The 12132-nt window shown below is 46.3% G+C and overlaps 1 protein-coding gene across 6 annotated transcripts in view; it reads left to right on the top strand.

Moving 5' to 3' along the window:
- Rbp (RIMS binding protein) overlaps positions 1–12132 on the top strand; it is a 419392-nt gene that overhangs the window by 349068 nt on the left and 58192 nt on the right. For all 6 annotated transcript variants that reach the window (XM_075889336.1, XM_075889331.1, XM_075889334.1 and 3 more), the window contains 3 exons: positions 7165–7512; positions 8938–9114; positions 9678–9826. In XM_075889336.1, the coding sequence (XP_075745451.1) occupies positions 7165–7512; positions 8938–9114; positions 9678–9826 (674 nt within the window). The remainder of the gene's footprint in view (positions 1–7164; positions 7513–8937; positions 9115–9677; positions 9827–12132) is intronic.

Genomic DNA, 12132 nt, shown 5'->3' on the forward strand with positions numbered 1-12132 from the left:
TTTTTTAGGTAACATAAAGATAACAAGATACTGCCCCGGAACAGTGTTTTAAAACTCTCGGTGATATCCCATCTGGGCCAGTTGCTTTACTGTTCCTGGGTAACTTACCTTCAAAATTTCTATTATAATTTTTTTTTGTTTTGAATATTGTGGCACATATAATCTTTTATTACATTGTTCACCAGCTTGCCACCAAAAATTACACACTTTTCACGTTTTTGTTGATTCCCAAATATTTTAGTTGCTCTACAACATATATATATATATATATACATATATATATATATATATATATATATATATATATATATATATATATATATATATATATATATATATATATATATATATATATATATATATATATATATATATATATATATATATATATATATATATATATATATCATTTCATCGTGCAAAATTTGGTATGCTGCAATACGGTGCTAGATCACTTTTCAAGCTGGCGAAAACTATTTTCGGAAGCATATCTAAAACTACCATTTTAGCGCGGTAATGAAAGAACTACGCAGCATGGGGCTTGCTAAGTCGGGCGTCATACCTCGCGGATGTAGAAAAAGAGTTTGTGCGTGTTGCGGGGCCACTTTGCAGTCAATTTCGTAACTTCATAAGTTTGGTTACTAAGGATTTAGATTTTGTGCACCTCACGACCCTGCCTATATAGGAAATGGGTTTAATTTTTTAGAGTACTTAGTACTCTACTATGGGAGAGTGTAAAGCCGTCCCTTGCGCCTCAAGACCGAGTAAAACTTTTGTTTAGAAAAAGTGGGTAGCGATTTAGAGTACTAGGTACTCTACTATGAGAGAGCGTAAAGCCGTCCCGTATACTCTAGTAACACTGTGTTTAGAGAAATTTATTCTCACAGACAGTGAACATCAATTACAATCCAACAGAACATTGTGACAGAACACAACATCCACAGACACACCAAAAGTTGTTACAAAAAGATATGTGTACATATGTAAACAGAACACAACATGCACAACTTACCCAACTAAACAGGAATTGTTACAAAAACAATGTCTACATATGCACAATACATGGTAAACGAAGAACACACAAATGAAATGTAGAGATCAATATGTCAGATATTTACATAGTATTTACAAGGTATTTGTATGAGTACTAAACAAAGATTAACCTACCAATACCAGGCAGGCATGAAAACAAGCCTTTTACGTCTCTTACAGATGAACACAAAACGGCAGGACTAGTGTCGAAGGAATTCCTCCTCACCCAGAAAAAAGAGTTCCTCCGACAACACAGATATTATTTCTTTGTACAGTCGCTCCAAAATCGGGAAGAGAGCACGGCGGCGACGACCTGCTGCAACAGCTTCGCAACGGTTACGCCAAAGACAGTAGGCACCAGCAACAATAAGAAGGCAGGCAAAGCGGCCTCGAGAACAACGTCCAGAAGAAACAAAGCGGTTTATTCCGAGGCCACGAAATCCTGCATGCACAGCCCTCCAGAAAACACGAGCAACGACACATTGCCTTAACACATGCTGATTTGTTTCCCTTAGGGAGAAGTTCGGACATGTTGATGCCTGGACCATTCTCCACCTTTCGAGGCGGTCAAGGGTAGGAAGAACGCCCCACCCAAGCCTCCACATGAAATCCCGGAGGTGGTCAGGTAGAAATGATGCCGTCAGCGTGCTCCAAGACATACGACTAGAGCGGGTGCGGCGTGCTGGAGGAACTAACGGGAGCAACAACGCGGCTGTTGTGTCAACGATAGAATTGTCTAACACATCTAAATCAGGGCAAATCGACTGGATATGACGAAAAAACGTGACAGCTGTTGCATAAAATGAAGGAAGTACTAATGATTGTGGGCCCTGATTAAGGTGCACATTAGGCAATAAATACCGAAGGTGAGTGCCTAGAAAATAATATGCCAGAGTTCGCGCGGGGGATTCCTCTCCTTGTACGAGGCGCAACAGGAAGCGCAGGGCCAATAGCCGGCAGCGTATTGATACCGAAGGGAAAGCAAAACCTCCCTGGGAACGCTGCTGTCCTAACGCCGCACGAGAAACCAACTCAGTGCCGCCAGACCAAAAGAAGGAACACATGGCAGACTGCAATGACCTCACGATACGTAAAGGCGGCTGTTGCACGTAAGAAAGGTACCAAATGCGACCGCAGAACACAGTCTGCGTAAGATACGTCTGCTCTAGAAGCGGGAAGTCGAATTCCCGGCCGTTCTCAATGTCTTGTTTTACTTCATCGAGGGCTGTGTCATACGTTTAGACGAACAAATTACGAAATAAGCTTAACAAGCGAGTCGAGGTTTCACCATGAAGACACTGGTTCGATTCACTGGTATTGGTTGTGAAACTTGAGCGTTTGGACAAGTCTGATCGCAGGTCCTGTTATTGATATTCAATCAAAGATAATAATTCATTTAAAAGACAAACTGTTATTGCACAATTTGCCCAGAGTTAACATGAGCAAAGGGAAAGTATTTGCGGTTGGAACGAAAGTGAGCTGCTATGACCTCCTACGGAGATTGGAACCACGAGCTCGTATTTATCATTGAAATGTAACCAAGAAGGTTTAAACCTCCTTGGATGTAACCCGGCTGTACTCCTAGAGGTTTCGGTGGAGAGAGGGGGGGGGGGACGGCTCCCTGACGTCTAGGGGCCCAATCACATTTACCTTGATTTTTTTTCAAATAAAGTTGTATCCATCCATCCATCACGAAATAAAAAAAGGATGCTAATCCTTGACTTTTCAATTCGAAGCATTTCTTAGCGAATTTTTGCGACTTTGAGAGTATCTATCTATCTATCTATCTATCTATCTATCTATCTATCTATCTATCTATCTATCTATCTATCTATCTATCTATCTAGCCGCCTACGAATTTTAGCTCTCCTGGCCGTTTCAATAATGGTATCAATACCAAACTTATTATGCCATAACATGACTGTATGAAGAACATATTTGACTAGTCATAACTTAAAAAACATGAGAAGTATGTCATGAATGTCATTATTTACATTTCATGGTTCTGCAGCTTTCGCGGAGGTTTTGTTCACATGGCATGTTGCAAAACTGGTATGGTATGGCCTGATTGCATGGCGAACACGAGCGACAGACCCTAACATGAAAATCATGATATGCGTGTCATGTTACTACATGACTCCGTTCTATGCTCATGAAGCGCTCGCAGCCGTTTCGCTAGTGAGACATATACCAAATTTGCTATCACGATACGTGATTGAGTGACGAAGGTATGTGACTGGTGCAAACTTGATAATCATGAGATGCGTGTCATGTAATAACATGACTACATGCCATGCTCATGATGCGCTGGCGGCCGTTTCGCTAGCTTCACTTATACAAAATTTAATATTACGGGACGTGAACGGATTATGAAGGTATGTCACTGGTACAACCACGATAATCATGAGATGCGTGTCATGCAACAACATGCTACAGGCATTGCCACACTCGTGATGCGCTCGCGGCCGTTTCGCTAGCTTCCCATGTACCTAACTCGGTATTACGTGACGCCAATGGATGACGAAGGTATGTGACTGGTGCAAACACGATAATCATGAGATGGGTGTCATGTTAGAACACGACTGCATGCCACAGTCAAGACGCTAATACATTTCGACGTGACGTGGTGCGCGTGCTCGCCGGCGTTCATTTTGTCGCGTCACGCCGGCGTTGCCGCGCCAGGCGCCGGTTCTGCCAACACCACCTAGACTGTCAATAGTCTAGGTGGTGTTGCATATGCTCGCAGGTGCGCGTCGTGCTTCGTTGTTTTAACGCATGTGCGTTTCAGTGCGTCCGGCATCCCTCCGTCACGAAAAGAGGGAGACGCAGTGTTGTCTGGGCAACGCATAGGCGCGCAATGCAGCATGACGCATTTCGCACCTGTTGCCGTCAGGCCGCGCCGACGGACGCTGGTAGCGCCTGGCATCAGACTATAAGTGTTCGCGTTTCGCTAACGTAGCGTCGCTGTGCCCAGCGTGCGCGCGCGTCAACGCTGCATTGGAGTATATTGGGCCCTTCATGATGCGCTCGCGGCCGTTTTGCTAGCTCCACATATACCAAATTTGGTGTTACGTGACGTCAATGAATGGCGAACTATATGACTTGTGCAAACATGATAATCCTGACACGCGTTTCATGTACGAACATGACAGCATACCACGCTCATAGCGTGCTCGCGGCTGTTTTGCTAGCTCCACGTATACTAAATTTGGTATCACGTGACGTGAATAGATATCCAAGGTAAACGACACATCCAAACATGATGATAATGACATGGAAGTCATGTACGGCATCATTTACCTCCACCTTGTAACGTTGTGCTGATTTTAAAATGACATATCACACTTCTCCTTCGTGCTTCGCATATCATCGATTCCCTCTCTACGTGGGATCTGCCAATTTTTTTTCTGACTGGTATAGTGGCACAGGCATTTCGGCGTTCGTGTGGAGTGGTGTATTCATTCGTTTAACATTGGGCCTCGTCCCACTGCGGAAGTGTATCTCGGAGGCCACGTAGAAAGAAGCGCGTGGTTGAGAACTGCTCCGCCAAGTGGCGCAACAATCCCACTTGCTCACTAAGAAAAGTGCTTGCTATTCTAATAAACTCAGTCTAATAATAGTTATCCCGACCGTAAATTGGCCTTATCTTAGGTAAGCTTTCCGATATAGTATGTATCCAATATATAACCATTAACTCGAACCAGAACAATCCATGTAGTGCCTGTTTTGTTTTTATGACACTCTGAATATTACCGGAAATGAGCGCTCAACCGAAAGTGTTTAGAAGAAAAACAGGGGTGTCTCTCGCTGCTCGTGCCACTTGCAAACTTCCATTCGAATTCAATACTCGGTTCTGTGAAAGTCGTATAGTTTTCATCGAGAGACATTTGAACTGCTAACATATGCTTTTTTCCTGTCAATAAAAGATACAAAAAAAATCGGCCGATTCCACGTTAGTTGGATTCGACGTTATGCGAAGCATGCAGAGGGAATGAGGCCGTGTTGGATTTTTTTGTTCAGCGACACGTCATGAAATGACACTATAAATTTATATATATATATACAATAGATGTTTATAACACTGATTGTTTGCACTTGCTCAAAGATGTCATCTGGAACATGCGCATCAGCAAAACCAGAAGCTTATATGAAGCGCTGATGCTGGCCCTGGACACTGCTATATTAATCGACTTCAGAGCACGACCCCTCACCACAATTGATTTTAGCCTGACATGATGACTGTATCAAACATATGTAATGTTCATGAAATTGGGTATGCAGTACTGCAACCACGATGACGTTTCACGAAGATTGCCGTCCATTTGAAAAGTATTTCCGAGACCTGGCGTATCTGTGTAATACGTAGAATGCTTGACTGCCACGCAGAATGCTTGGGTTCGATTCCTGCTGGGACGCTGAAGTTCATTATTTGCATTCGTTTGGGGGTCAGCGTTGCCATTGTCGGGCTTTTCTTAACACTGACATTTATTCTATACTTTAGTTGGGTCGACGCTACCGATGTCGGGTATTGTTTAATGCTGACGCGTTAGAAATGTCCCATGCGTGTTCTCGTCGTTCCTGGGTAGACACTAGGTGTCAATCACCTGTGGCACATACCCGCATACCAGCGACACATACCCGCCCGTGTGTATATGCCACTGTCTGACGGGAAGTGTTTGACGCCGCACTCGACGGGACTGTGACATTATTCAGGTCTTGACCAGTGCGTCATATTCGTCAAACCATTTTACCTTCCATGCTAATATTGTTTCACGCCAGGTTTCGAGGGTGATCATGAGAGCCCCCAAACGTGAGTGGCTAGATAGATAGATAGATAGATAGATAGACAGACAGACAGACAGACAGACAGACAGACAGACAGACAGATAGATAGATAGATAGATAGATAGATAGATAGATAGATAGATAGATAGATAGATAGATAGATAGATAGATAGATAGATAGATAGATAGATAGATAGATAGATAGATGCAGTGGCTGACTACAATGAGGAATTTGACTGAAGTGGGTATGCGCCACAGTTAATGGCGAAACAAGAACAAACCTTTGTAATAGGTTGCAGCATTGGACGGCCCACTCGTTACGCTATTCGCATTATGCGACGACTGGTTGTTCTTTCGCTGTTTCAAAACGCTTTATAAGTCGTAACAACGCGATTGCTTTCCCGACATCAAGTCTGACTAAGGCAAGTTTGCTACCAAGTCACAAGCACCAGCGTAGCTCAGTGTTAGAATACTGCGCTGGCACTCAGTGGATCCCAGTTCGAGCCCCACTGTGTCTTTGGTGCTAGGTTTGCCAACAAGTCACAAGCAACGGCGTAGCTGAAAATGTCGTGACCACTTCTGAGTATAGCGTCGCTATTATTTCGTAACGATGGAGGGCACATAACTGTATTACAGCAGATGGTCCTTCCTTCTCCGAGTCAGGGGCGTTTTCGGGATATTAGGTCTACATCATCGGTGCAATTAAACGAACCTTAGAGTAACCCGTATCGTTGCAGCAGAAATTATACTGATTGTTTTGCGTGCACTTCGTCGACGCACCGACCACGCAGCTGTTTCGTTTGTAGGTAATAATAGATGGGGTTTAACGTGCCGAAACCAGGCTATGAGTAACTCCCCTTCCCCCTGGTAACGCCAATGATTACCACGTAAATGTCCACACCTAAAACAGAAGAGTTTAAGATGATCGCGGAGCAGGCGCTCTGCACTGCCCCGTCGTCTCCCAATGTATCGTTTTCATGATTGGGAATCAAGCTAGTTTTCCTGCGATGCAGTTAGCCCGACTAACAGCAGCTGGTCACTGCTGCGAACTGCTTGTTCAAGCGTATATTTTGCTTTCACCGTGATGCAAGAAATGTACACTCAGCTTTCTTTGCATAAACACGCGTATCACACACGCCCCAGCACACGCAACCGTGGGGCTTCCTCTTCGCTTGAATGACGACAGGTGCCGCCGTTCGTTGGGCGAGAATACGCAGACGGAAAGCGCGTTCGTGGATTGTGAAGAGGGTCTGCGCTATAAATACAACTGTCATGTCCGCAGATGCAAACACTGCATCGACGCGAAAACACCATAGTGAAAAGGCGTAAATGCCTTCTTTTGCGCAGACGTTCCGCTGGCACCGAGCTGCGTGAAGGCTTCCAACATCACCTCGACCACGGCCACCATCAGCTGGCTGCCGAGCAACTCCAACTTCAGCCACGTGGTGGCCGTCAACAGCGTCGAGATGAAGTCGCTCAAGCCGGGCACCTTTCGCCACCTGGTGACGGGACTGGCGCCCAACACCTCGTACCGGGTGTCGGTGCGCGCCAAGCCCGGCCGGCTGCTCATGTCGTCGGCCGCGGCCGCGCTCACGGGAGCCACCTCGTCGGCCGACGAACACGCCAAGGGCGCCGAGCCACGCAAGCTCGCCAGCCTGCTCACCTCGTTCGTCGACTTCCGGACGCTGCCCAAAGGTGCGCTTGATAGAATACGGCCCTTTCTACAGTGCGGAGCACTGCGACCGCAAGGCTGCTTCGGTCAGGTGGGAGGTAGTCCTCCGCAGCTCCCTTCTCTTGAAGACTTCCAGTAGCTCCGCCGGGCGACCAGTAGGCCTGGCCTCGCGGTCCCGGTGGAGTGGTAGCCCGCTGCTCTTTAATGCGCGCCTTCCAAGTCCTCAATAAAGTTTGGCACTAACTATAGATTCACCATCTACGAGGGCCAGGGCTGTTGACGTCTAATGTGTCATGTCGCTTGTGATGCTGGCAAACCCTTGACTAGCATCGATGAAATATTTTGTTGAGGTCCGGAAGAACTATACCCTCGTTTTATTGAAGATTGCGGGCCATTCCTAAGTAGGGACAGGGAGGCCTAGCCTCACCGCCGTGTATTTGTAATGTGACGAAATAATTGTCATTCGGACTTGCTTACGTTCATTTATCTAAAAATCGACCACTGGCTCGTTTTTCTTTTCGTCGCAAAGCGTGTTCTTAAAGCTAGCTATGCCGGAATATATACTTATATATTACCAATAAATGTTAGGCTTTTATGTCCCAACACCAAGATATGACTGTGAGAGGCGCCGTAGTCAAGGGCCGAGACAATTTCAGCCACACAAGTTTTTTTTTTTTAAGAAGTCCAAGAACGCTGGCGTCCAACATTTTGCCCACAGCGAAATTCGGCCTGAATTCTTTCCGCAACCTTAGAGTCAGCATGTACCGCTGCCGTAGAAGCAGCACCATAGCCACAACAGCACCGCGGTGGGCGAGCATGCTATCTGGTGGTCACAAAAACTGAAAACTAGCGTTGCCAGACTGGTTGGTGTACTTCCGTGAACAAAAGTATACGGACCACGGAAGCGCGAGCGGAAATCGCCATTTACGCCATCTGGTTAGGAGCCGTCTGCTTTCGAGAGCACTGCTTTGCTGAAATAGCTGTGGCAAGCATTACTCTGACAGAGTTCATCAGCGAAATGCTCTTGACAGCAGACAGCTCGCCACTAGATGGCTCAAAGAGCAAAAGTATACGGACACAATCGTCCGTAATGGTCCGTATAGTTTTGCGCACTAATGTACGTCGTATCGCACTTTTACGAGTTAGTTTTTTTCATTGTTTCAGAAGCGGAGGATTGCGCAGACAACACAGCGCACCATAGACAGAGACGACGACGCCTGCGCAAGCCGCGTCGTCTCCCTCTGTACTCTGTCGTCTCCCTCTGTCGTCTCCCTCGTCGTCTCCCTCTGTCTGCGCACAAATTCCTTTCTCAAAGTACGCCGCATCATTTTAGCGGCCACGGATGTCATGTTTTCGATGTCATATTTCAACATGACATCGCGTTTACTTGTAGTACATGGCTGGGGTCAGGGCACTTCTCGTTGCCAAATGCTTGTGGAACTACGCAGGCATTCCGGACCCGCCGGTGGACGTCCAGGTGGAGGCGGGTCCACAAGAAGGCACCGTGCTAGTCACCTGGCTTCCAGTCACCATCAACGCGTTGGGCACCTCCAACGGGGCCGCCGTCACCGGATACGCCGTCTATGCAGCCGGCAAGAAGGTCACCGAGGTCGATTCACCCACCGGTACGTGGCTTGCACAGAACTATAGAGGCAGGTAGACGGCCAACCTTATTAACTTAGGAGGGCACTAGCTTGGGCTATTATATATATAGTCGGTAGCAATTTATGGAAAAGCTACTTGCTCACTGTCCAAAAACCCACGTGACCTCGGAGCGAGTGATCAGGTCGCATCATTTCATCAAGTTATGTCATTGTGACGACATGCTATGACGTCACGTGAATATCTAATCAACTGACGTCGTCGATCCTCCTAAGAGAGGTCGATCCCGCAGATATATAGCGCAACACCACATGTGGTTTAAAAAGCTTCTGTGGAGAGGGGCAGAAACGTTGCATACCACTGAGAGCGTCGAGGGAAACTAATGTGTCTCTCCCTGAGCGGCCTGTTATGTGTTGTAAGCAGCTGGATCCCTGAATGCACGTAACCCGAGGCACTGCCAAGTGCGCAGCAGTCTTGCGGCTTCAAGTGCTACAAAAGAATGTAACATGCTTCCGATCGCTTTTACGTGTCAAGATCAAACGAGAAAGCTTACAAAGGAGTGAGTGCGTTGTGGTGTGTTCTGCAGGTGACCACGCCCTTCTGGACGTGGCGTCCCTGCTGCCGTTGCACACGCGTGCCATCACGGTGCGCACGCGGGCGGGCGACTCGCTCTCCGTCGACTCGCTGCCCGTCGTCGTGCCCGACGAGTACGTGCACCCCACCCGGACGTCCAAGGTGCGTACTCAATACTTGTAGATATAAACTTTAACCAAATCGATAGGCAGATTAAAGCACCTTACCCTCCTAGCCACCGCTCCTCGCCGAGTCTGACAAAGGGTCGCCAGCTAGCTTCTCAGGGTCATATAGCGTGCCCCAGAGTCGATCGAGACAGGTCTCTCGAGGGAGACTTAGGTCATGTGTGATAGTGGCAAAGTGCTTCCTCGCCAAAGACTCACGTGCGTGTTTAGAAATGATTTGTGTAAATGAGCATATGTGGTCCTCTGTAGACTACGCCAATATATATATATATATATATATATATATATATATATATATATATATATATATATATATATATATATATATATATATATATATATATATATATATATATATAGTTATAAACTTCGAGAATAGTGCAGTATAGGAAACAAAGCAATAAAATATTGATTTAATCCTAACAGTTTCGGCTGGTGGACCAGCCTTCTTCAGAGGATGTAAGTGAAATGATACAAGTTCCCGTAGCAGAGGGTCACCCTCACAGTTTAAAGACCCTCCAAAAAAAAGAGAAAAAGACAAGCGGGCGAACGATGTAGCAACAGACAACAAGAAGCAGAAGAAGGAGAGGAACTAGAAAGGAGCGACGGAGAGCCGCCGGAAACGAGCAGCTCTCCGTCGCTCCTTTCTAGTTCCTCTCCTTCTTCTGCTTCTTGTTGTCTGTTGCTACCTCGTTCGCCCGTTTGTCTTTTTCTCTTTTTTTTTTTGCAGGGTCTTTAAACTGTGAGGGTGACCCTCTGCTACGGGAACTTGTATCATTTCACTTACATCCTCTGAAGAAGGCTGGTCCACCAGCCGAAACTGTTAGGATTAAATAAATATTTTATTGCTTTGTTTCCTATACTGCACTATTCTCGAAGTTTATAACTTTTATTTACGGTAGCCGGAAGAAACTCTGATCATCTATTTCATCCATATATATATATATATATATATATATATATATATATATATATATATATATATATATATATATATATTAAAAACACGAGACACTTTGCAGTCTCCTACAACACGTTCCTTTGTTTTTGTGTTTTCATGATGGCCGGTTTCGGCTTGCACGCTTCTGATGAGGCCTAGGCTAATCTTTCACTGCTTCTTCTTTAGCCGAGTGGGGTGGTAGTCCCCAGAGAAAGAAGTTCTTAGACAGGCGTGTCTATGTACAGGAGACTCGTATGCAAGAGCAACATCACCTTGGAAAAGTTGGTGTCAGTGCCTCTCCATGTAGCGGCAGCCATTGAATCCCGCCGAGGACGACGAAGTTTCGCTACGCAAGCGTGTGGCTTTCTTACACCCCGTAGCTTTGGCAGTGCTGAACCAAAGCAGTGAAACAGAGTATAGTTGCCAATAGGGTTCCTCGATGCGCGCGCCCCCATCCCTCGCCGTGGAGGGTCGAGGCTACCGCGTCGTCTGCTACAGAGTCCGCCATTACGATGCCTTCCCCGCAAGCCGCCTATTGTCACGATGGACAGACAACGAGTGTTGCACGGCTGCATGCAAAGTTTCTTGCGTCAAACGTGTGGTACTCAAACCACATGAGAGAAATACAAAGTTTTCGCATCGGCAGTGTGAAGGTCTTAGAATTCTAGTCTCTAGTTTTCATTTTAAAGCGACATTAGCAGCTGTAGTTGCTCGCAGCAGAAAAATACCGTCGACGCCAACCGCGTTCATACCTTCAATTAGCGTCATTTATGACTAGTCGGTAACTATTTATATAGGCTAAAGGTGTTAAACACACGCACCTAAGTCACATGACCTTTCAATGTATCTGTGTTGTGTGCCTTCCACAAAAGTGTAAAAGCAGTTTGCCGTTTGCCAGCTGGCTGAAAAAAAATAATAAAAGATGCGTGCTGTTGTGAGAAAAGAGAAAAATCACAGCGTATCTACGGAGTGAATGATGACGTGTGGGGCGAGGTGTCCGTTCGTGCGTCCGTCCGTGCGTCCGTACGTGCGTCCGTCCATGGGTCCATCCGTCCAGCATATCTACGGAGCACAGCATAGCACGGACGGACGAACGCTTCGCCCCACTCATCATCATTCATGATGAGTGGGGGCGAAACGTGCGTCCGTCCATGCTATCGTCCGTCCCTTCGTTCTTGCTTCCGTACGCCCATCCGTCCGTGCATCTGTCTGTCTCTCACGCACACTAGCGCCGCATACTGAGTCAGTCCTATAACTAGGTGATTACGAACCAGTCACAGACATGGATGGACAAACCCTTGGCTTTAGAAGCTTCGCCCATGAAACTATGATTGCGTACCTTA

This window comes from Rhipicephalus microplus, chromosome 3, assembly GCF_043290135.1.
Source record: "Rhipicephalus microplus isolate Deutch F79 chromosome 3, USDA_Rmic, whole genome shotgun sequence".
Classification (NCBI taxonomy): Eukaryota; Metazoa; Arthropoda; class Arachnida; order Ixodida; family Ixodidae; genus Rhipicephalus; species Rhipicephalus microplus.